The sequence below is a fragment of the Colossoma macropomum genome, unplaced genomic scaffold, assembly GCF_904425465.1.
Source record: "Colossoma macropomum unplaced genomic scaffold, Colossoma_macropomum, whole genome shotgun sequence".
In the NCBI taxonomy this organism is placed as follows: Eukaryota; Metazoa; Chordata; class Actinopteri; order Characiformes; family Serrasalmidae; genus Colossoma; species Colossoma macropomum.
The window spans coordinates 59,112,536-59,138,751 of NW_023494792.1; the positions used below are offsets into that span (position 1 = coordinate 59,112,536).

The following is a 26,216-nucleotide window of genomic DNA, read 5'->3' on the forward strand; positions in this document are numbered from 1 at the left end:
GTAAAACGGAAAGATACAGTTTTCATAGATTAAAAAAAAAAAAAACACTTCCTTCTGCTTTCCGAAGCTAAAGGAAGGTCCTGAACAAAAAAACACAAATGTTTATTTTTTCTTTTTTAGGCTGTTTAGCTTCAATCATCCCATTCAATTTTGCTGTTTAGCTTCAGTCAGCCTCATTCAATTTAGCTGTTTAGCTTCAATTATCCTCATTCAATTTAGCTGTTTAGCTTCAATTATCCCATTCAATTTAGCTGTTTAGCTTCAATTATTCTCATTCAATTTAGCTGTTTAGCTTCAATTATCCTCATTCAATTTAGCTGTTTAGCTTCAGTTATCCTCATTCAATTTAGCTGTTTAGCTTCAATTATCCCATTCAATTTAGCTGTTTAGCTTCAATTATCCTCATTCAATTTAGCTGTTTAGCTTCAATTATCCTCATTCAATTTAGCTGTTTAGCTTCAATCATCCTCATTCAATTTAGCTGTTTAGCTTCAATTATCCTCATTCAATTTAGCTGTTTAGCTTCAATTATCCCATTCAATTTAGCTGTTTAGCTTCAATTATCCTCATTCAATTTAGCTGTTTAGCTTCATTTATTCCCATTCAATTTAGCTGTTTAGCTTCAATCATCCCATTCAATTTAGCTGTTTAGCTTCAGTCAACCTCATTCAATTTAGCTGTTTAGCTTCAATCATCCCATTCAATTTAGCTGTTTAGCTTCAATCATCCTCATTCAATTTAGCTGTTTAGCTTCAATTATCCTCCTTCAATTTAGCTGTTTAGCTTCAATTATCCTCATTCAATTTAGCTGTTTAGCTTCAGTTATCCTCATTCAATTTAGCTGTTTAGCTTCAGTCAACCTCATTCAATTTAGCTGTTTAGCTTCAATCATCCTCATTCAATTTAGCTGTTTAGCTTCAATCATCCCATTCAATTTAGCTGTTTAGCTTCAGTCAACCTCATTCAATTTAGCTGTTTAGCTTCAATCATCCTCATTCAATTTAGCTGTTTAGCTTCAATTATCCTCATTCAATTTTGCTGTTTAGCTTCAGTCAACCTCATTCAATTTAGCTGTTTAGCTTCAATTATCCTCATTCAATTTAGCTGTTTAGCTTCAATTATCCTCATTCAATTTAGCTGTTTAGCTTCAATCATCCTCATTCAATTTAGCTGTTTAGCTTCAATTATCCTCATTCAATTTAGCTGTTTAGCTGCAATTATCCTCATTCAATTTAGCTGTTTAGCTTCAATTATCCTCATTCAATTTAGCTGTTTAGCTGCAATTATCCTCATTCAATTTAGCTGTTTAGCTTCAATTATCCTCATTCAATTTAGCTGTTTAGCTTCAGTTATCCTCATTCAATTTAGCTGTTTAGCTTCAGTTATCCTCATTCAATTTAGCTGTTTAGCTTCAATTATCCTCATTCAATTTAGCTGTTTAGCTTCAATTATCCTCATTCAATTTAGCTGTTTAGCTTCAATTATCCCATTCAATTTAGCTGTTTAGCTTCAATTATCCTCATTCAATTTAGCTGTTTAGCTTCAATCATCCTCATTCAATTTAGCTGTTTAGCTTCAATTATTCCCATTCAATTTAGCTGTTTAGCTTCAATCATCCTCATTCAATTTAGCTGTTTAGCTTCAATTATCCTCATTCAATTTAGCTGTTTAGCTGCAATTATCCTCATTCAATTTAGCTGTTTAGCTTCAATTATCCTCATTCAATTTAGCTGTTTAGCTTCAGTTATCCTCATTCAATTTAGCTGTTTAGCTTCAGTCAACCTCATTCAATTTAGCTGTTTAGCTTCAATTATCCCATTCAATTTAGCTGTTTAGCTTCAATTATCCTCATTCAATTTAGCTGTTTAGCTTCAGTTATCCTCATTCAATTTAGCTGTTTAGCTTCAGTTATCCTCATTCAATTTAGCTGTTTAGCTTCAATTATCCCATTCAATTTAGCTGTTTAGCTTCAATTATCCTCATTCAATTTAGCTGTTTAGCTTCAATTATCCTCATTCAATTTAGCTGTTTATCTTCAATCATCCTCATTCAATTTAGCTGTTTAGCTTCAATTATCCTTATTCAATTTAGCTGTTTAGCTTCAATTATCCTCATTCAATTTAGCTGTTTAGCTTCAATTATCCCATTCAATTTAGCTGTTTAGCTTCAATTATCCTCATTCAATTTAGCTGTTTAGCTTCATCTATTCCCATTCAATTTAGCTGTTTAGCTTCAATCATCCTCATTCAATTTAGCTGTTTAGCTTCATTTATTCCCATTCAATTTAGCTGTTTAGCTTCAGTCAACCTCATTCAATTTAGCTGTTTAGCTTCAATCATCCTCATTCAATTTAGCTGTTTAGCTTCATTTATTCCCATTCAATTTAGCTGTTTAGCTTCAATCATCCTCATTCAATTTAGCTGTTTAGCTTCATTTATTCCCATTCAATTTAGCTGTTTAGCTTCAGTCAACCTCATTCAATTTAGCTGTTTAGCTTCAATCATCCTCATTCAATTTAGCTGTTTAGCTTCATTTATTCCCATTCAATTTAGCTGTTTAGCTTCAGTCAACCTCATTCAATTTAGCTGTTTAGCTTCAATCATCCCATTCAATTTAGCTGTTTAGCTTCAATTATCCTCATTCAATTTAGCTGTTTAGCTTCAATTATCCTCATTCAATTTAGCTGTTTAGCTTCAATCATCCTCATTCAATTTAGCTGTTTAGCTTCAATTATCCTCATTCAATTTAGCTGTTTAGCTTCAATTATCCTCATTCAATTTAGCTGTTTAGCTTCAATTATCCCATTCAATTTAGCTGTTTAGCTTCAATTATCCTCATTCAATTTAGCTGTTTAGCTTCATCTATTCCCATTCAATTTAGCTGTTTAGCTTCAATCATCCTCATTCAATTTAGCTGTTTAGCTTCATTTATTCCCATTCAATTTAGCTGTTTAGCTTCAGTCAACCTCATTCAATTTAGCTGTTTAGCTTCAATCATCCTCATTCAATTTAGCTGTTTAGCTTCATTTATTCCCATTCAATTTAGCTGTTTAGCTTCAATCATCCTCATTCAATTTAGCTGTTTAGCTTCATTTATTCCCATTCAATTTAGCTGTTTAGCTTCAGTCAACCTCATTCAATTTAGCTGTTTAGCTTCAATCATCCTCATTCAATTTAGCTGTTTAGCTTCATTTATTCCCATTCAATTTAGCTGTTTAGCTTCAATCATCCTCATTCATTTAGCTGTTTAGCTTCATTTATTCCCATTCAATTTAGCTGTTTAGCTTCAGTCAACCTCATTCAATTTAGCTGTTTAGCTTCAATCATCCTCATTCAATTTAGCTGTTTAGCTTCATTTATTCCCATTCAATTTAGCTGTTTAGCTTCAGTCAACCTCATTCAATTTAGCTGTTTAGCTTCAATCATCCCATTCAATTTAGCTGTTTAGCTTCAATCATCCCCATTCAGTTTAGCTTCATTTATCCCCATTCAGTTTAACTTCATTCATCCTCATTCACTTTAGCTGTTTATCTTCAGTCATTCCCATTGTTTCAAATCCCCACTATGCCTAATACACTCATACCAACACTTGTACCATGTCAGTGCCACTGCTGTGCTGAGAATAGACCACCAACCAAATAATATCTGTTGTGGTGGTCCATTTCCACGGATGGACAGGATAGAGGGAGTTTGATGAGCTGCGCATCACCAGATGGGCTGCAGTCAGTAACTGAAACCTACTAAGTGAGCTTCTATTGTAGGTGTACCTGATAAAATAGCCAATGATTGTGACCTTCATGTGGTATTTCCATTGTTTTGTTCACCCTGTAAATCCATTGCCTTTACTAAGGAACTCTGGAGGAACCTTGTTTTTAATCTGTTTTATATAATACTGAATTGAAAGTCATATATAGACATCTATATATGCATGTTTTCATGTGTGTTCACTCCATAGGGACAATCTGGCACAGGAAAAGATGGTGTGGATGGTTTACCAGGACTGCCTGGAGCAAAAGTAAGACCCAGGGTGCCGTTTGCTTTACTATACTATGTAATGCATAATGCACCAACTCCAGGCTGAATCTAAGTCAGTGATATTGTTACAGTTTCTATCCTGAACTTTTGTAATCATCATTTTTAAGGGTGAAGCAGGGAAGAAAGGGGAGCCAGGAGCTGTGAGTAATCCTTTTAATGTTAAGAAAGAAGGTTGATTGCAGAAGGTGTGATTCATAATTTAAATGCTGCATTGACATTAAGGGAATTATATGTTGTGTAATTAGGCTTATGCTGAGCCGTTATGTTCTTAGAGAACCATTTTAGTTTGTGTCAGTTTTGATGTGTGATATTTAAGTAAGAAATAATTTATGTTCTCACACTGTCACTAATATTATATGTTAAAAGACTGAATCATATTTGAAAAACTGTGTCAACGTTGGAACAGATTTGCATTACTGAGTACATTAAAGTTCTTTTGTGTGTGGTTTAAAAGAAAGGAGAGAAGGGAGATCCTGGTCGAGTTGGAGTTGCTGGCATGCCTGGTCTGCCTGGTACTCCAGTGAGTAGTGATTCTATTCTATTCTGTTGGCACATGCAGTACAGTACAACACAAACAGTAGTTTCAGTGTTAATGCACATATACTGTACTGCACAAAGGCTGAGACCTTCTTTCATTCATTTTTCAGCGGATAAAAAGCAAAAACATATATATTTAACAGAAAATTACACAGAAGCCTCAACAGCTAAATATAATACCAGACTTTTCAGTATTTAGTTTATCCACTCTTTACCTTTATTAGAGCTTCCATGCTTTTCAGAAGACTCGCTTTCAGTTTCTCACAGAAATCTGCAGACACACCTCCAAAGTTCAGTCTTAGAACTTGGTTTAGCATTTTCTGCTTTTCTCAATGCAGACAATCCCAAATGCACTCAGTGATGTTCAGCTCTTTTTCTCAGATCTGAAGCAAGAGTTGAGCTTTAAGTGCTGTTTATCTGATGGGGACAGTTTTGGTGTCTAGCAGGTCTTCCAGGTGGTTGTTAGGAGCCCAGTTTTCTCTGTTTTTTCGCTTATTTTCCTTTGACTTTCTCCTTCCTTATGCAGGTGGATTATCTTATATCTAATATCTCCTCAAAAATTTCTCCTGAAAAATAATTACCTCCTTCTAAATGGCCATTTTGACTGGAATTGACTGGAATCAATGAAAGGGGGTACCAGTACTGGCAAAAGAAAATGTTCCAACATTTAATAGCTTTCAATGAAGTAAACTTCCACAATTTCTCATTTTTCATGTAAAATTTCTCAAAATATACACTAGTGGAGCATAATCCACTAGATAGTTAGACCTCATATGACTCTTATAGCTTCTGGAGTCCTAAACACAACATTTGATCACACTGTGTGTTGTATTGTTTGCAGGGTAAACCTGGTGTGGATGGAAAACGTGGAATAGCAGGAAAAGATGTAAGAGGTTTACTAATGTATGGTTAACTGTACTATTTCATTAATGTGATTTTCTGTAACGCCTAAATCTCTTCATTTCTCTGCTCAGGGAGAACAAGGACTCAGGGGTGATGATGGCAAAAAGGTTTGCTGAAAGACTATTGTAAATGTTTTTATCAAAATAATGTAATATTTTAATATTTCTTTCTTTGAATTTCGGTAGAACCTTTTTTCCTTCATAATGTTTTAACATGGAGCCTTTTTCCATATTTGTAGGGTGAAAAAGGGGAACCTGGCGCTGATGTAAGAACTTTTATGTTTATTTGAAATGAATTTTGTGCTTAATTTAATTCGTCTCAGATCTTATTTAGTAACCTTTGTATCTTATTAGGGAAAAGGTGGTGAAAAGGGAGAAATGGGCCCTCCAGGGTTGCCAGGCCCTCCTGTTATGCTGCAAGAGGTAGGGAACCTTCATATCATCGCTGTCGAACAAAACCTTGTATGTCCAGTTTTGCTTTGTTTACATACTTTTACAAAAGTCCGACTGCTATTTATACTGTGTCAAAATGTTATGGAAGCAGTAGAAATAGTTCAATTTGAATAAAATCATGTTACATTAACTTATGTTGTCAATGAAGAGTGTTTTTCCCTTCAGTGAAGTTACTTTTTTAGGATTTTGCTCTGACAGCACTAATATATTTATGCTATATTGATTAATATGAGGAATTCCAGCTTGTAGCAGCAAGTAAGCACGAGTTTACCAGCTGCTAGTTTTCTTGCTTTTTGTTTAGTGTCAATCATACTACTGGGTTTTCTACAGGGTGCTTCAATAGATGAAATAAGAAAAGCGTTTCCAATACCGATGGGCCCCCCTGGAGCAACGGTGAGTACAACTTACTTCACTTTTCCAGATCAGTTTTACTGTTTAAGCACATACCAAATCCACTGCTGTGAACAGAATAGGTACTACACCGCTGCATCCGTCTGATGCAAAAAGAATGGAACTTACAGTCACGTCCTTAAACACATGGATGTCGACAAGGTTTTTGTCATTTTAGCTGTCATTTTAGTGCAGACTTTCAGCTTAATTTTATGTTTAGGTTATTAACATCCAGATCTAGTGAACATGAAGGAATCACAACCAGTTTCATACATAACCCTCCCATTTTTAGGGGCTGTTAGTATTTCACTAACAAGTAAAGGTGAAAGGTTTAAAGCTGCTGTTAACTCGATTTGAAGCAATGAAGCAAGACAGTGAAGCAAGACCATCATTAGGCTTAAAAATCAAAACAAACCCAACAGAGAGACAGCAAAACATTAAATAAGACCAATTCTATGTGGTATATTCTTAAAAAGAATGGATGTGGATGACAGAATAATCCTTTCCCTGATGAAGAAAAAACTCTACAGTTGGCCAGATCAAGCACACCCTCCAGGAGGTGGATGTAACTTTAAGTCAAGTTGTACGTCTCAAGATGTAAACCATTTGTAAGTCACAAAAATAGGAAGACCAGATTAGAGTTGCCAGAAAACATCTAAAAAGCCTGTACATTCCTAGAACAATATCTTAGGGACAGGTGAGACAAAGATCAGCTTGTATCATAATGATGGGAAGAGAAGAGTATGAAGAAGGGAAGGAGCTGCTCATGATCCAAAGCATACCATGTGATCTGTCAAGCATGGTGGAGGTAGTGCCATGGCATAGGCATGTATGGCTGCCAGTGGAACTGCTTCCCTTGTATTTGTTGATGATGTGACAGCTGACAAAAAACTATAGGGCTATATCATCTGCTAAGATTCAGCCAAATGGTTCAAAACTCTTTGGACAGTGCTTTACAGTGTGGATGGACAGTGACCCGAGAAAACTGCAAATGCAAGCCTGTGGAATGTTCTGTAAAGGCCAAGTCAGTCACCTGACTCCAGTCCAATTGAGTGTGCATTTCATTTCAAAACTTCAGGTAGTGATTGATTGAAACCAAATGCTAAAATTGGCAATTTAATTTATGATTATGTTGGGTTATCCAATCACTCTTGTGCCTTTAAAAATGGGGGAGGGGCTATGTATGAAAATGGTTGTAATTCCTACACCGTTCATCCAATTTGGATGCAAATACCCTTTATGGGCCTGACTGTTTATGGAGTCTCATGTGGGAGCTTTGGGTGATTTGGCAACTTGCTTTCTACTGTCATGCATTTTGTAATTCATTCTTTTGCCTCTCTGCATCTGTATGTATGTGTGTACAGGGTCCTCCTGGGATGAAGGTAAGATCACTTCATTTCTGAGCAAAATTAAAAGTGACATAACTCTAAGATATATATGATTCATTTTTGCTGCTCTGGATTGTAGGGAGAAAAAGGAGACCAAGGCTCAAGAGGAGAGAAAGTATGTGACTTTCTGTTTCATACACTTAGGCTGACTAAGACTTGTTTTTAAAGCAATGATAAATGAGAACTGTTTTTTTCTGTCTTTTCTTCAGGGCGAGGCCGGTGTACCAGCGAGAACCATTGAAATTAAGGTATACATGTCCACATTTTCTCATATTTATAATATAAATGTATACTAACCTGTATTTAGTAGTAGTTTTACAATGAGAAATCCATTCTTATGTCTTTTAGGACATTGAAGAATTATTTGAATCATATGGCATTAAGGTAAGCTCTCAGCATCCTATTAGGTGATTCTAAAAAACCTTTATGAACATTAATTGTCACAATATTTGGTTCTTCAGCACCAGTTTTAAAATTATATAGTGAAAAATGTTTTGCTCCTTTCCAATTTCTTCTATTTTTCCATATTTGTCACACATGAATGTTTCAAATCATCAATCTGTGTTTCAGATCATTAGGCAAAGATAATCCAAGTAAACACAAAACGATGTTTTTACATGATGATTTCATTTATTGAAGGAAAAATGTTGTTCAGCCCTACTTGGCACTACGAGGAAAAAGTAACTGTCCTCTTAGCTATTAAATCCACCAGTTAACGAAATTCAGTTGACTACTGGGTACAATTTCACCAGCCAAACCCAGGCAAATCTAAACATCGCTTAAATAGAACTTGTCTGGCAATGTGAAGCAGCTAGAGGGTCTCAGAAAGCAGCACATGATGCCACGTTCTAAAGAGATTCAACTACAGATGCAAAACAAAGTCATTGAAATCTTCCAGTCTGGAAAGGGTTATAAAGCTATTGCTAAGGCTCTGGGACTCCAGTGAACACAGTGAGAGCCATTATCCACAAACAGAGAAAACTTGGAACAGTGGTGAACCTTCCCAAGAGTGGCCGGCCTACCAGAATTTCACCAAGAGTGCATCAACGACTCATTCAGGAGGTCACAAAGGGACATAGATGAACATCTAAAGAACTGCAGGCCTCACTTGCTTCAGTTAATGTTCAGCTCAGTTAACAATTCCACAGTAAGAAAGACACTGGGCAAAAATGGCATCCATGGGAGAGTTGCAAGGCACAAACCCCTGCTGAAGATAATGAACACAAAGACTTATCTCACATTTGTGAAAAAACATCTAGATGACCCCCAAGACTTTGGGAATAATATTCTGTGGACTGATGAGTCAAAGTGGGGCTTTTTAGAAGACATGGGTCCCATTTGCTAACACCGCATTCAACCATAAGAACATCATACCAACAGTGAAACATGGCGGTGGTAGTGTGATGGTCTGGGGCTGCTTTGCTTCTGCAGGACCTGGATGACTTGTCATAACTGACGGAACCATGAATTCTGCTCTCTATCAGGAAATCCTGAAGGAAAATGTCAGCCTGTCAGTTCGTGACCTAAAGCTCAAGCGCAGTTGGGTTTTGCAGCAGGACAATGATCCGAAACACACAAGCAAGTCCAACTCTGAATGGCTCAAAAGAAACTAAGTCTGACTCGAATCCCATAGAGATGCTGTGGTAAGACCTTAAACGGGCAGTTCGTGCTTGAAAACCCTCCAATGTCGCCAAATTCAAACAATTCTACAAAGAAGAGTGGACCAGAATTCCTCCACAGCGATGTAAAAGACTCATCGCAAGTTATCACAAATGTTTAATTGCAGTCGTTACTGCCAAAGGAGGCACAACAAACAAAGTTATTAGGTTTAGGGGGAAAATGACCTTTTCATCATTTTAAAGCTGTATTTTGTGTTTACTAGTGATGTCTTTATCTTAAAAGTAGTTGGATGATCTGAAACATTTAAATGTGAGAAATGAGCAAAAATAGGAGAAATCGGATGAGGGGCACTTTCTTTTTTTCACAGCATATTTCTAACTTACAGCTACTATAAACCTTCCATCCTTAGCTTTCCCTGCTGAAGGCCTTGATTGATAGGCTTCTCCAAGATGGCATGGAGGAGCTTCTGCATGAAATGGCCACAAAAAAAAGAATCAAAGGGCAGAGGACGGACCCCGGCTCCAACATCATCACTGAATACACTGTAAAGTTGTATTTTAATTGTTGCAATGTTATAAACTGTTTTACTGTCCAAATGTTTTACTACATTTTACTATTACTTTTGAGGCTTCCTGGGTTGAGATTTCCACTCTAAGCAATAACACAGTAATTACACTCAATGCACGACTGTTAAGACAACTGGAGGAGTAATATAGCCTCAACTCTCTTCATTCCTAGAGTTCAGCGAACTACGGGCTCTCCAGTGACCCGCAGACTGATGAGCTCTTAATTGAAGAAGAGGACGACCTAACTGAGGAGCAGCTGCCTGAGTCCTATCCAGTAAAAACACAGTTCTTATAAATTTTTTCTTTTGGCTCCTGAATGATTCATTACAATTATTTGCAATCTGGAGAATTTACCACAGCACTGATAAAACAATATTGTTCATATAAATATAAATGAAGACTTCTGGATCCAGCAGTGTGAGGGATGCACCTGAGGCATGCTTCACTACCTTAACAGGCTTAGGTCTCATAGAGGAGCACCAGTGTGAAGGTGCAGATAAATGTCCTTCTGTGAATGACACAAATTGGCCAGGTCCCCAGTTACCGCCACCTGCCTTGGACTGGCTGCCCACTCTACACTGAAGTGGACTCCTAATTATTGCTACTACTACTACTATTAATATTAGTAGTATAATAATTTTGTAGGTAGTTTGACCAGAGGAGGATGAGTCCCCCCCTTGTGAGCCTTGGTTCCTCCCAAGGTTTCTTCCCCAGCTCTGAGGCAGTGAGACTGTCGTCCCTGGCTTGCTCACCTGGAGGATTTACATTTCATGTTGAAACTTTGTCCTAAATGGATTTCTGTGAAGCTGCTTTGTGACAACATCAGTTGTAAAAAGCGCTATACAAATAAATTTGACTTGACTTGTCTTTGATGAAACAGTGGCGTGATGATACATATATACAGTACTATGCAAAAGTCAGAGTCAGTTATTTAATTTCCAGTCAAGTAGCCATGAAGTTCATTTTTCAGCATCAGGAAGAAAGCAGAAAACATATTTAACAGTAAAGCATACAAAAGCTCAAAATGTAACGCGGCAGAATAACTCAGACGCTCGCGGTTAAAAAAAGAGAGTGAGGCTTTAATGTTTGAGTCGTAATCCAAAATCGTGGTCAAAAAACCGGCAAAGGTCAAATCCAGCAAAGGCAAGAAACACAAAAAGACAAACATAAGGCGAACAAAGTCCAAAGGGCAAAGGCAAAAAGGGCAAAAGTCAAAAACAGAGTCGAAAACCGGAAAATCACAATAGAGAGAAGAAAATACCGCTCAGTAGCTCTTGGATAAGAAGCAATACCTCGCATTGAACTAGACTAAAAGCCCGGGCTTTATACTAAACTAATTATATGAGAACAGGTGTAATCAGTTAATACTCAGGCGACAGAGAGCAGTGATTGGAGCGAGATGGAGGGCTGAGAATCATGTGATTCCCCTGGGGGTTCTGGGAAATGGAGTCCCTAGATACCTCACAGCCTGAAGGATGCGTGACACAAAAGCCCCAGTATAATATATATATATTTTTCAGTATTCATTGTGTCCACTTTTCTACCTTTATTACAGCTTCTGTTCGTTTTGAGACACTCGCTTTCAGTTTCTCACAGAAACCTGCAGACTCACCTCCAAAGTTCAGTCTTAGAAGCTGGTTGATCATTTTCTGAAGTAATCAAACACATTCAGTGGTGTTGAGGTCTGGACTCTGGGGTGGTCAGTCCATTGTTCAGCTTCTTTGTTTGATGTGTCCGTCTCCTTTTCTCAGTGAGGTTCTTCTTGACAGCTACACATCCTTTCAGACCCACAGCGCTGAGTCGTCTTCTCACAGTGGAAGGATGGACAGAAACACCTGTGGATGTTTTCAGATCTGAAGCAGCTTGATTTTCTCCTCTCCCTCAAAGATGAAAGCTTTAAGTGCTGTTTATCTGATGGGGGCAGTTTTGGTGTCGACCAGGTCTTGCGTGGTTGTTTGGAGTCCCATTTTCTCTCTGGCTGTTTTTTTTTTTCACTTATTTTCCTTTGACTTTCTCCTTCCTTATGCAAGTGGATTATTTTATATATAATCTTCCTGGTAATTTCTCAAAAAACTTGTACTTAATGGCTGCTTTTAATGGAAATTAACCCCTTAAAATCTTAGTCATATTACATACTACGGCTTATTATTCAGTAACTACAGGGACTTCAGTGCAAACTAGTTGAGCTATTCTTAGGTTATAGAAGTGTGTAATAAAACTGTGAGCTTGCTGGTGAGCCCTGGTACTGTAAGGGGTTAAATAAATGAAGGGTGGCCACATGTTTGCTTCATTGTTGGTGGGTTTAAGAGGACAATGGGCATTTGAATTAAGAAATTAAACGAAAATAGCATGATCCAGGACACAGTATGGAGTAGATTGACATTGGATCAAATTTGATGACCAATATTTTTATATATTTGTAGGATTCCCTGAATAAAACAGAACAGGGCCCCACCATCTGGAACATCTCCACCACAGAGAGGAAGACAGAGCTGAACAGAACGGAGAGCAGAAAGGCAGTGAAAGAGGTGGTGGAAAATCTTGCATCCTCTAACATCACGCAGACCAACACCTCCTCAGAGAGGGTAGGGTTCTCAGTTACCTACTCCACAAACGAGACTTTGAAGTGTAGAGGAGAGCAGGGCACAAACTAATGTGGGGTAAAATGTAAAAGGTATTTTATACTTTAAGTAAAGTCGTCTCATGTTCCCATAGCAACCGCATCTGTGAATCTTCACCGATATTTCTTGAGATTCATGCTGAAGACTGTTTTTGTACCTTAAAAGTAACTTTTTTCATCATAAGTGTTTTTGATTAGACTTGAATTCACAGAATTCCCTGCTATATTATTTTAATCTCTTGGTGGCTGTAATATAGCACTGTTTTGAGGGATGTAAACTACTCCCAATGAGAGCTAGCCAGGCTGAAGTGCAGCCTCCACACATTTTGGGGGGTGGGGGTGGGTTAACAGTGTTACAACTAAGCCTCCCGAAGTAAATAATGAAGAAGTCAATATACATTTTTTTAATTTTCTTTATGTGCAGATTCATCAAAAAACATTCTACAGACATAAAAAAAAAATACATTTTTGTTCTGATATCATCTCTTCTACTCTGTGGTCAAAAATAAATTAGCCACATTTGACAAATCCTCTTTTCACTGTACAAATATGATTATTTTCACAAAATAATCACATTTATATCTTAACCCTTGTGTGGTGTTCAGGTCTGTGGGACCCATTTTCAATGTTTACTAAAAGAAAAAATGATGATTTATTATTATTTCAGCCTCAGATTCTTGGTCATTGCTCATTTTCTGTGAAGAACATATAAAATAACCCATTTTCAGTGTCTTCACTCTGTTCACCCCCCACACATTTATATTACACATGTGGTGTTGGGCTGAACCTGCGGGGAGTAAAAGTGTGGAGGTGCTGTGTCCTTCACTCTGTTCTCCTCCTACATGGCCTGCTGTTAGTGTGTGTGTGTGTGTGTGTGCGTGTGTGTGTGTGTGTGAGGATGGACAAAATGGACAGGCTGCTGACTGGCTACAGCTGCTAAAGGAGAACCCTACGCTGGACACTTGTGATATTTTAATCATCTGGTATTTTTACATAAATTGTTATGGCTGTATAGATTTAAAACAAAAATAATGTGGTGGGTCCAGCAGACCACTGAGTAACAAAGGGTTAATGTGTTTATGTTAGACAGCTTGCCTGGTTCAGTTAACATACAGAACTGTATTAAAATAATTGTCTTTTAATGTCTGCTACAGTGAACCCTGGAGTTAGTTGTAATACTTGCAGCTAATTTGTTAGTAAAAGATAGGTGCTGGGAACAAAGTTTAGGTCTTAATTTGTAGCAGTGATGTGTGTAAAAATAGCAAAGGGCCCAAATCCTACATTTTTCTTCCATCTTATTTTTTCCCCTGACGTTTCCACCAAAATTAAATCACTTAGAATTAAAACTGTGCCTTTAAGACTGATATATGTAAACCAGCTCTCTTCTGATTGGCTGTCCTTTATTGTGCCTCATTTAAAAAAACACTCAGACCTGAAACACCCCTTATAACGTCAGTGTGAGTGGGTGGGGCTAAAGTGCTGTAGTCTGAATAAGAAGATATATGTAAATAAGTTAGTTTTTCATGACATCACATAAACAAATTCAAAACAAGCTGTTTTTGCAGCTTAATTTCCATACATGGACTGTATTTAACAATGTTTACATACTGTATTAAACTATTTTATTCCAAAAAAAAGTGAGGTAAAGTTGTTTTAGCATCAAATGGGCCCTTTAATCTTGCTTGAACCCTTTTAAAATTATTACGCAAAAGCCTAAATGCATCAGATTGTGCCCCACTCTCCCCTACTCATTTCAGAGCTTTGTGTTTTTTCTATTTTATTATCTGAAATCTTCAGCTGCTGATTTAGTGTGTGTTTGTGTGTGTGTGTAGCAGGCTGGCTCAGTAAAGGCAGAGGTAAGTATGGAGTCAGTCCTCCACAGTCAGGAGGACACGGGGAAGAAGACCTCTGGAGAGAAGAAGAAGGGGCGAGAGAGGGGAAAGGTGCAGTACACCTTCGCTTTGCTTTCAAAATAAGCAGTTTCAAAAAGGTGGATTTATCTATGAATCAGCAGCTGATATTTCACTGTCATTCAGTTTCAGATGAACAAGGTTTCATGTAGAACTTAAATACCTTTGTAATATCTACATTCTTGCCGGAGGAAGTTCTGAATGAAGTGATTAAAAACATTTTAAACGTCATTAAAAGTCTTATAAATGCAACATTATGCAACATTAATTCCAGACAGAGGCTTAATAAACGTTCTATGTTACCCTTAAAAGATAAGAAAAACTAATGTGCTCTTATCTGAAGCTTTTTCCTTTGAGAGAGTTACATAGTCAGTATTCCCTCCTTTCTAAATGAATTAAGTACTGTTTAGCTGAGAGTAATCAGGGGTAAATTTCTTAAGTAAAAGTTTAATATAATATTTAATTAATTTCATAATTCTGACACTGTTCAATGGCTGGACCAATAAAGCAATAAGCCACGAGAGGCCATGCGTTACTGCAGTTTTATCATGGTAAGGTTGTTCTTAAACTCCCTTCCCGTGATAAAAGAACTTTAGCTGGTGTAACACACTGCCTCAAGTGGCTTATTGCTTTCATAAAATGGCAGCCAACATAAAATATGATAAAATACGTGACATTTCAGAAAATTACTTAAGTTATGACTCATAATAATCAGCATAAACATTATTCTGCCAAGAAATGTAGTTTGTTCAGAGTATGGTGTCTTTGCCACGCAACCATGGACTGCTGAATGAGGAGAATGTTCGGTCGCACATCGCTGTGTATTGCCGTCATTTTATTTATTTTTTTAATCTTTTTGTCGTATACCAGTAAATATATGATATCTCAGCACTGTTTAATGCAAAAACAGTTGCTTTATAAGTACTTTTTAGTCACCAGATTAACACCGCGAGTCTTATTTAGCACCAATCCAGCGGCTCCTCTTCTCGTGCTGGGGCTGAATCTCAAATGGCTCCCTGCTCCCTACATAGTGCACTACGTAAAAATAAACATAAATAAATACTGGATCCTGCAGCCCAATGGTGCAAAATACAGCCAAGAAATAGTCATTTGGTATTCAGCCACATCCATAATCTAAAAACGATTTGGCTGTAGAGGCTAGAATTTCTTCCATAGCTAGCACACTATTTAGGGAGTACAGAGCCGTTTGGGATTTAGCCTGGGTTTGACGCGACTTCTGACTGAAACACGGATATTTGAAGCGTGTAAGACATTCATGTGGCATTTTTTTGACTTTTATGCTGCCGTTTTACAGTTAATCATACCGTAACTGCTTTAATTCAAGCCTGTGATATTAATGATGGAGTTGTTTAGGCTGTTCTATCTTTTATCCGTTAGCTAGCTGATCAGCTTAGTTCTAGTTAAGAAAATAAGTTGCCAGCCGCTCAGTTTAAACAAAAAAATGGGTTCTTACTTAATCAGTACAGTCGGTGGTCCATGTGAGCCGCATGAGAGTCAAAGATTATTCCGTTAATACCAGAAGGGCTTTTTTCGTGCGGTGGCGCAGTGATACACAATGTCGTCATAGGTGATAGGTGTGCATATATCGTGGATTTAACAACGGCTTCGAACGTAGCTCAGCCAATCAGATTTTAGGACTAGAACTATCCGTTTTATAATATCCGTTTCCATATCCATTACTAACTGTAATCTGTAGATATTACAAAACATAACTGGGAGGAGTATTTTGACATTCTTACTGTAACATATTAACATTAATTTTTTTACTGATTTTTTCAACATGGTAACACTGTATTTAACTTATGATGTATTGTACAGGGTGTCCCAAAAAAATTGACATCATTTGAGATGTGAATATCTGAGTAACTACATGTCCAGGCAAACGAAATTAAATAGGCTTCATGTTGAACAAAACAAGATTTATTCATCAAAATTCAAACAAGAAATTCAGAGGGATGTAGATTTTATAACCGATAAACCTGCACAGACAGCCTTCCTCTTTGAATTTTTCTGCTGTGTCCAAATCTGCTGTCCAGTTGGTGCATTTTTATTGAATTTTCTTGAAAATGCACACTGCACACTCTTGTTTGACTGTGTTTGAGTATATTCTAACACACAAAATGCCTTTTCATTTCTAGTGAACGCCATTACTTCAACCTGAAAAAAAAACATTAAAAATGAAACTTGGTTAATTTTTACACATTTTGTTCAAATTTGAGATCATTTGAGGGAGAATTGGCTGTTATTAGACTACAAAATGATGTCAATTTTTTTGGGACACACTGTGTGGCAGAGACTTGCTTATATACTGTATAAAACGAAACATTTCAGTGACAAAGCTGAAAGAAATGACCCAGACATTACATGCCTGGCACCTCTGCCATGTTCGACAGTACTTTCCATGCTCCTTTTTTGTTATATGCAATATTTTATGATACTTTGCCTATATTTGTCAGTCTATAACCCATTTTAATATTGCCTGATAATTGAATCAGTATTTTCATATTAAGTGTTACGTATGATGTTTTTAAAAGGCATTATAATGTGTTACTTTGTGATAACAAGATTAATTAAAGTGTGATATTAACTGTGTGATGTGAAACTCTTAACTAGGGTAAAGGGAATAAAGGACGACATAAACGGCAAAGGAAACGAGTGGTAAATGCCCTGCTTAAACCTTTCTAAACAAATCTAAACTCATTTAACAATTAAAACACCTCTGTCTAAACGCCATTCTAACTATTTCATAAACAACACATAACTAACACCACTGTGCTTGTGTACAATACATGATATACTCTATTAATCTGAATTGTTGAGTTTCCTCGCATGGTTTATGGAAAATTATTGCATAATTTGAGCTGTTGTACTTTAATTTTATAGAATGGAAAATGCTAAAAATTAGGTTGTCAGGTTGTCTGTGTAGAACTTTAGTTGGTGAAATTATAAAGAAAAATGAGGGTAATATTCAGAACATGCAGTCTGTACGGAAATTCTGTAAACCACTTTAGTAAACTCAACAATTTGGTTTTATATTGAACACAGATCTGCTAAATTTTAATTATTTCTGAACACTTAATAAATATTACTTAAATACTTTTGGAACTACGTGTAGAATTGAATCCATACAAGCACAAAAGGCCACCTGAAATCGCACTAAACTGTTATTCACTGTTTTTTTACAATATTAAAATGTATGAGTAAAATTCACAATAATTAGGTCTGTTTGAAGTAAATAAGGTGAGGAGACGCTTCTTTTAACTGTCTTTTCAACCAAATTTGGAAGTGATACCCAGAAAGAGCTTGAGGTCAGGAGGTCACATGTTGACTAGGCCAGGCCTAGCTCAAAAGTTGCATCCAACTGTAGATTCATTTATGCTTAAACTGTAATTATAAACCCTGTTAGCACCGTCCAACACTTAAAAAATATTTTTTTAACATTCATAGTCAAGATTCTGATTGTATTCTTTAATGTCTTCTATTGACAGGAAGATCAAGCCAATGAGGAGGAGGAGATGGAGGAGGAGATTTATGATGAAGTGTATAACTATGAATATGAGGTTAGTGTTTCTGCATTCATAAGCATGACTTACTAGTCTTTAAAGTTTGGATGCAAAAGGGAAAACTGCTCTCGCAGTGTGAGTTCACTTCTGAAAAATAAGCATGGTGAGCTGTGCATCTTCCTTGAAAATGAAATAAATGAAAAGTCAATGTCACACTGTAAAAATTATTACAGAAATAGAATGTAAATTACAAAAAAAAACAAATTATCACCTTTATGTCACAGATGTTTTGGTAACACTTTATGAATGTCACCTTTGTAAGCATCTATAAACACATTTTTTATATTTATAAAAATGAATTACACTTTATAGCCATGTTTATTATACATTATGAAGTGTTAATATAATGCATTATAAGTAGTGTTGATAACATGTTATACTGTCAGTGCCAAAGAAGTCAGTCCCAGCTTGGAGAGTGTAAAGTAAAGACAAATACCAAGCTAACGGTGGTGTACATTACCTTTCCCACATTGGGTAAAACACTGATGGCAGCTCTAGTTTAAACTCTGACATTTGAAGCCTGTAATGTGCTTTACTGTGAATGTTTTAGTGTTTCAGTAAATCCTTCAGTAAATACTTCAACTTGAAGCCTCACTCTGAACACTGGAGGAGGCTTTAGTACAGTACGCTTCACTTTACTTAGAGTGGACAAATACGACTTATGAGCTCTTATAATTTGTTATGATCAGTACTTATAATGTATTACGTTAACAATTCATAATGCATAGTAAACATGGCTATAATGTGTAATGCATTTTTATAAATATTTATAGCCATGTTTATAATGCCTTATGAATGCATTATAACATGTTATGAATGTGTTTATAGATGCTTACAAAGGTGACATTCATAGAAAGTGTTACTGATGTTTATTTACTTTAATGCTTGTTACAGTTATTATTATGATAAAATACTGTATGTCAGAATAGTTGAACAGTAAATCTGTTAAATTACAGTAAAAGGCAGTTTTTCTAAACAAATAATTAAATGACTGTAATTTTACAGATTTTTACCGTCATTGGGAGAATATACTTTTACTATTAATTAACGGGTTTTGTCTGACACTCCTGCTGCTGGAGTTTTTACAGATTTATTTGTTAACAGTGCAGATCAAGAACTCTAAGACATGAACAAAACACCCTACATTCTCTTCTCCATCTGATTAGAAACACTTTCACATGCTGCAGCCAGTAAAACCAATCACATCAACCATGTGTCAACTGAGTATTAACTGACTCACCAAAGAACAAGAAAGAAAAACAAAATCAAGAAATCATTCATTGGGAGTAATTTGGCTGCAGTGTTTTGTATTTTTATTAGTAAATATTGTCCATACAATGTTTAAACACTGTAGGAATCTTATAGAAGTTTGCTTTGTATCATCTCAGGATAAGCTGGATGTGGAGGAAACTGAAAATTCTCAAGATGAGAAGAAAGACAGGGTAAGTGCTCTTTTACCAACACTCAATTACACATCAGCAGTTCTGAAATGCCAAAATGCCGTACGTTGTTGCCCTTCAGTAATTTTGTCAATTGGTGACTATTTCTATAACTAAAGTAGACTTAATTATGGCTGATACCTTTGACTTTTTTCCAGATCGAAACAACAACAGAAAGCTCTCTGTCTTCACAAAGCAAAGTGAGTTTTCTCCATATTTTATAGACATATATATATATATATATATATATATATATATATATGTCGCTGTTGTCGGAAGAAAACCTTGTATCTCCAAAATGATAACTTTACAGGAGAAGGCAAAACCTACTTTACTTTTAATGTAAGTCAATGGAACCAGACTTTTTTCCTAGTCATTTTGGGCTGTTTGTTTTGGTCCATTCTTCATGAATTTACATAAAAAAACAACAAAAATAGAGATACGAGGTTTTCTTCTGACAACAGCGATATATATATATATATATATATATATATATATATATATATATATATATATATATATATATATAATAGAAACATGGGACAGTCTAGAACAGTTGCACCTGAGCCTTAGGTCACCAAACCCAATGCCAAACATGGGCTACTATGAAGCCCCCAGCAATGGGCTGTAAAGCAGTGGAACTGTGTTCTCTGGAGTGAACACTTTTAGAAAATAGTTATGTATTAAACCTTAACAAGGATTATATTATGATCTACTTTAACTCAAGGCATTATTAGAGAGAGTAATAAGCTAAATATAAACAAAATCATCCGTTATAGGGTACTTTCTACTGGGAGGTGTCTGTCCTAAAGCCTAACCCCTAAATTTACACTTGTGAAAATAATACTTACATTTTTAAATTGTATTTTTAATATTTTTTAGAAAATATTTTGATTTATTTTAAAGTGTAGATTAAATATTTGGATTTACAATGAATTAAATTTTTTAATTAAAAAAAAAATAAAAAAAAAATTAAAAACATGTTTTCATGTCACTACTGAAACAGAGTTTTAGTCAGTAGGCGGAGACTTATTTTAGCCACGCCCCTGCCTTTTAGAGCAGGAAGTGAGTGCATCCCTGTCCCTCATGGCCACATGGTGAGCAGTTAGATGCCATTGTTTTGAACTAAATATGTCCCAAAGTCTGAAAATCAGTGTGAAACATTAAGAATTGTCATTACTGAAACACATATTTTCTGCAGATAAGTAAACTTTTTTGTGTTTTAATGAAAAATATGATGATTTTCTGTGTGTACAACTGTTCAAAGCTGTGTTTGCTGGTCATGTACTGACTATTGTTTCTGGGTTCTGCTCAAAATGAGCTAAAATCATCACTACCGAAACAACTCTACATTTAGTGAAGTTTGGGTAGTGTTATGATTTTTTTGGTAGTGACAAAATGGAATGTTAAATCATTTATTTGAATAAAATAAACATAATTAAGGTCTTAAAATGTCTAAAATGTGTTTTCAGCTCTGACTTTGAACCAGCTCAGTTTGGAATGAAGCTCAGTTCCATTTTATATTTATCACATAATGTGAGTCACCAAATTAAAACTGAAGTACATTCTCTTCCTCCTGCTTTAACAGTACACAACAGCAGCTCCCCCTCATACACCGGAAATCACGGTAGGATTTTACTTTGTATTACTATCATTATTAATAGGGAAAAAAATTATTTGACTGAGGATAAAAATATACATCAATGACAATCCCAGAACACACATACTGGAGAACACTGTGTCTGGTGGTAAAGTATCAGAATTAGATATCATTTAATCACTCAGTGCTGTATGAAGTTTAAGTGAAGAGTTTTTTCAGCTCTTTACCTTTTTTAGCTGTTTAGCTTTTGTCATATTCAGAAATATCAGTGTGGTTATTTCTGATGTTTGTTTAGCAGCAGTGATTCTCGTGTGTCTGTTTGACCCCTATGAAGCATTGCTGTGTGCTGGTTACTGTTTGTTGTTGTGTTGCTCACTAATTTAACTCTTAAATTCATTCACAAATTAAAAAAAAAACTATGCAGTCAATCACAACAGTAATCCGTGTTCAATATGAATGATTCTCAGGGGGTCTACAGAAGCACAGAGGGTCCCTTATCCACACCAGAGGTCACAGAGCAGGTACTGATACTACCTCACTGCTTTCTTCATGAATGTGTGTGAAGTTGTTGTACTGATGTGTGTGATTGTGTATCTCTAAAGTACAGTGAGACCACATCACCCTCTACTCTCAATACAACACAGGCTCAGGAAGAGGTAAGAAAACAGCACACAGCTCTCTCTCTCTCTCTCTCTCTCTCTCTCCCTCTCTTTCTCTTTCTCTCTGCCTGTTCTCTTCCATTCATTGTACTAACAGTAGCAATAGAAAGTCTACACACCCTTACAGAATGTTTACATTTTTGGGCCCATAGCTTTAAATAAAGAACACAGTTCACACAATCAGGCTTTACTAATAAACAACGATAAATAATAGCAACAGAAATGTGGTTTTAAATGTAGGCTGAATGAATGAAAAGACCCCAGAGGTAAAAGGATAGCGAGGCGAAACATCATATTTACACAATTTTCCACTTACTCCAGATATGGTTGGTCAGCCAAGACGTGTGTGGAGTCAAATTTTGCCTCTTTAGTTTAATGCTGGAGCTACGAGGCTAGACTGGATGTCAGTAGTCACCTAAATCCTTTCTTTAAATTCATCCCCAAAACTTCTCTCAACCCACTCAAACCGCATCCAGGTCTTCATTAAGGTTGTACAGACTTGTCCATGTGATTTACAGCACAGTGTGACTGATAAACATGAACAGAACTTCATTGTGTAGCTGAACACAGCAAACAGCCACTTTAGACAACAGGGGTTGTGCTGAATTCCTTTAAGACTGATAGGTTTCATGACAATTAAATACCCAACAGGTTCTAGTACTGTACTGAGTAAGTGTAAGGTACAAAATCATCTTGTTATTGCAATTATGTGTGTATATACATATATATATATACATATATATATATATATATATATATATATATATATATATGCACTGTTAGAAATAAAGGTTCTGTGCAGGTACATTTTTCATTCATCAAAGTACAAACAATGTAAATGTACCTCAAAGGTTCAACAGTGGTTTTAAGGTCCAGCGGTGAACCTTAAATAAGTTTTTCCAGGTGAAAAGTTTGTATCTGTATTTTACAGAACAGTAAAATAAAAGCCTGGAGACGAGACGGGGTGTGTGGAGTCAGTACAGCTTAGAACATATCATTTCAGTGGATTATGGTTCAGTTATGTTCCCTGACTAAAGGTACTGAGATGGACCCTTGAGGGAACCACCCCAGTGACAGTTTAGCACCTTTATTACTGAGAGTGTATATATGGACTGTATGAACTGTGGAGTGGGCGGTACGTTTTTTAAGCCTGGTTTTCCGATTAGTTTTACCATCATTTGGGCCCTTTAAGGATGTAGACTTTCTGTGAACTGCATTTGTTCAAAGGAAACACGTAGATTTGCCATTAACACGTTCTGTGTCCTGCATGAGACCTTGGCATGTGGCATGAACTGATTAAACATTATTGTCGTTAAGGGTCGTCTTTGTTTGCTGAACTTATCCTGACTAATTGTGTTTGACGAATTGTTTTAGCACGCATTTTTGCCTGCTTTATTTGCTTTGTGCCGAGCAGAATGATGAAAACAGCGGTCAGTTAGAAAGCTGAACCTTTACTAACCCTTCTGTGAATTTCACCAGTGTCAACATTAACGGAATACATCAAAAAGATATACAAAAAGGACAATTAAACCAAATACAACCAAATTTCCACAACATGCATTGAAACCTGAGAGCAAAGATAATATAAAGCATTTTAAATGATCTTTTAACTGAACACTTGGTGGAAAGAAAGTTCCCAGCATGCGCTTCACACAGTATAAGTATGTTAATTTCCTCACATAGTCATGGCACGCAGCGTTAACGGTAAATATCAGCTGCTCTAGCTCTCTTTAATACACTCTCTTTCTGAATTCCTAACGCAGGCGTTGGCCTAGACTCAGTTAGAGGGACACTCAAGCTCTGGCAGCGCATGTGCCCTTCCTGAGAGAGGCCTGTAGAAACTGTGAAGTGTTAAAGCTGGGGAGGATCTGACTGACCAGCATTACTTGGGGAGGGACTCCTTTTCCATCGCACAATGATGATGTCACGCGCCACATTCATCGTGCCCAGTGGCGCCTGATAAGAGTGCAGAGTTTCTGACACTTTATCACTAGCGTTTCACGTGATATGCTGCAGTTTTATTTATTTGCTGTGCCACATGCTCATGAGTACTCATGCATTAACTCAAGTCATGTCAAACGTATTCATTCATGATTATGACTGCATATAATTTTTCACCACTGCTTTATTTATTGAAAAGATGTTTTTACTTTGTTTTCTGTGTTATATTATATATATAGTTACAGTAAGAATATTGAAAGCACATGTATTCTTTCCCATGGATACCCCTGTTCCCATGTTTTCACTGGTGAAATTCAATGATATGGTTACTTTTCTCTTTTGTGTTTAATCCTCTGTGGTGCATGTGTGTCAGTAAATTTGCTCAAGTTTAACACTAAACTAGTGTTTGTGTGTTTTTTTCTCTCATATGTGTTTCTAATCCCCTTATAAACCTGAACATGTTTAACAGTTTAAGACTAACAGTGAAGACCTTGCAAATTATCTATAGCGCAGAAATTTGCAGGACGAGTTGCAGCAAACAAATTTATATAGAGAGGCAACATATACTCAGCATAATCTCTGTCTGCCCCCTTTGCGGCCTTTGGTCATTCACCACAGACTTGCTTCTGTTATTACAGTAACATGCTTTATTATTACTGTATTTAGAATCAGTGTTTTCTGTTACTAAGCAAAGAAAAACACAATGACATTGTTTGGCTTCACACGGCGAGTTGTAGGAGTGCGTCCCTTGTAGGTAGGAATCTCAGAAAGCATGTCGCTGCTGTCGGACCAAAACCTTGTATATCCAAAATGGTAACTTTACAGGAGAAGGAAAAAACAAGCTTTACTTTTAATGTAAGTCAATGGAACCAGACTTTTTTCCAAGTCATTCTGAGCCGTTTCTGTTGGTCCATTCATCTTGAAATTCACACACAATATAAAGGACAGTAGGTTTTTTCAAATTATGTCAAAAACTGAAAAATGACAAAAATGGAGATATGAGATTGGGGTCCAACAGCGATAAGCAAGAACTCCACAGGTAAAAATAATCCCATGCTCTTTGAAGAAGGATAAAAAGCTGCCATTCTGTGGGCCTGATGAAGGCCTAAGTAAGCCATCATGTTCTCAGTGGGTGACGGCACTTTTCAGTAAAAACCAGTACAAAATATTTGACTTAATAGCAAGAAAGAAATATAAAATGATTTTCAAACAGGAAACAATATTAACACAGGACTTGGCACGACAGCGCGCTGAGCAGCTTCGTCTGCTTCTTTTGCCTCCTGTGACGTTTGACTCCTTCACTGTTTAAGTCCGCCTGATTTCTGGTGTACAGCAAGCTTATGTTAGCATCATCTCCTGATACTTGATGCATATACAAACATATACAACAAAACAAAGTGTGGAATTTTTAGCCTCAAGAAGAAACAGATCTTTACCTTACTTTCATTTTCTTCCAAAAATTAGAATGAAGAGTTAAGATAGATAGATAGATAGATAGATAGATAGATAGACGGATAAACAGACGGATAGATAGATAGATAGATAGATAGATAGATAGATAGATAGATAGATAGATAGATAAACGGATAAACAGACGGATAGATAGATAGATAGATAGATAGATAGATAGATAGATAGATAGATAGACGGATATACAGATAGATAGATAGATGGATAGATAGATAGATAGATAGATAGATAGATAGATAGATAGATAGATAGATAGATGGATAAACAGACGGATAGATAGATAGATAGATAGATAGATAGATAGACGGATAGATGGATAAACAGACGGATAGATGGATAAACAGACGGATAGATAGATAGATAGATAGATAGATAGATAGATAGATAGACGGATAAACAGATAAAGAGACGGATAGATAGATAGATAGATAGATAGATAGATAGATAGATAGAAAGATAGATAGATAGATAGACGGACGGATTAAACATAGATAGATAGATAGATAGATAGATAGATAGATATGCAGATGGATAGATAGACGGATAGATAGATAGATAGATAGATAGATTGATTGATTGATTGATTGAATGATTGACTGATCCTTTAATCCCAGAGGGAAATTCTATTGCAGCAGTACACAGTACACTAAAGAGCAAAACAAGAGCAAAATGAACAGGAGGAAAGTGTTGCCATACACTATTTACAGATGCATAAATAGAAAGTAAAGATAAATAATGAAATAAAATATACTAAAACAATAAAAAAACAAAAATCCTAAGTAAATTGCATAAATACGATACAGTTGACAATGCAGTGGTGCCTGTCTCTCCAGTGAATGAACTAGTGACTATGTACTGTAACAATAACCAATGTTAACAGTTGTGCAATATGACATTTATAATGCATAAACAAAGTGACAGTGCAATGTGTAATATGTATAAATGTATAATCAAAGTGTCAGTGCACAGTAATATGAGTGGGGAGATCTAATGTAATGTCCAGCTGGTGCCCAATGAGCCTGTCCTGTTTATTTACGGCTGGTTGCGGGGCCACTATTGGTTTTGTTATTAATGATAACCTGACATTTCAATTGTACTTTATT

General features: G+C 36.2%; 1 protein-coding gene across 5 annotated transcripts in view; it reads left to right on the forward strand.

The window, feature by feature from the left end:
- col7a1l (collagen type VII alpha 1-like) overlaps window positions 1-26,216 on the forward strand; it is a 161,684-nt gene that overhangs the window by 103,795 nt on the left and 31,673 nt on the right. For 3 of the 5 annotated variants that reach the window (XM_036577679.1, XM_036577678.1, XM_036577681.1), the window contains 23 exons: window positions 3,955-4,014; window positions 4,142-4,174; window positions 4,489-4,554; window positions 5,413-5,457; window positions 5,546-5,581; window positions 5,713-5,739; window positions 5,828-5,896; window positions 6,257-6,319; window positions 7,681-7,698; window positions 7,784-7,819; window positions 7,914-7,952; window positions 8,053-8,088; window positions 9,734-9,868; window positions 10,063-10,164; window positions 12,314-12,475; window positions 14,343-14,453; window positions 17,055-17,099; window positions 17,930-18,001; window positions 19,393-19,446; window positions 19,602-19,643; window positions 21,032-21,070; window positions 21,511-21,564; window positions 21,646-21,699. In XM_036577679.1, the coding sequence (XP_036433572.1) occupies window positions 3,955-4,014; window positions 4,142-4,174; window positions 4,489-4,554; window positions 5,413-5,457; window positions 5,546-5,581; window positions 5,713-5,739; window positions 5,828-5,896; window positions 6,257-6,319; window positions 7,681-7,698; window positions 7,784-7,819; window positions 7,914-7,952; window positions 8,053-8,088; window positions 9,734-9,868; window positions 10,063-10,164; window positions 12,314-12,475; window positions 14,343-14,453; window positions 17,055-17,099; window positions 17,930-18,001; window positions 19,393-19,446; window positions 19,602-19,643; window positions 21,032-21,070; window positions 21,511-21,564; window positions 21,646-21,699 (1,398 nt within the window). The remainder of the gene's footprint in view (window positions 1-3,954; window positions 4,015-4,141; window positions 4,175-4,488; window positions 4,555-5,412; window positions 5,458-5,545; window positions 5,582-5,712; window positions 5,740-5,827; window positions 5,897-6,256; window positions 6,320-7,680; window positions 7,699-7,783; window positions 7,820-7,913; window positions 7,953-8,052; window positions 8,089-9,733; window positions 9,869-10,062; window positions 10,165-12,313; window positions 12,476-14,342; window positions 14,454-17,054; window positions 17,100-17,929; window positions 18,002-19,392; window positions 19,447-19,601; window positions 19,644-21,031; window positions 21,071-21,510; window positions 21,565-21,645; window positions 21,700-26,216) is intronic. The other 2 variants (XM_036577680.1, XM_036577682.1) reach the window with 2 other exon arrangements.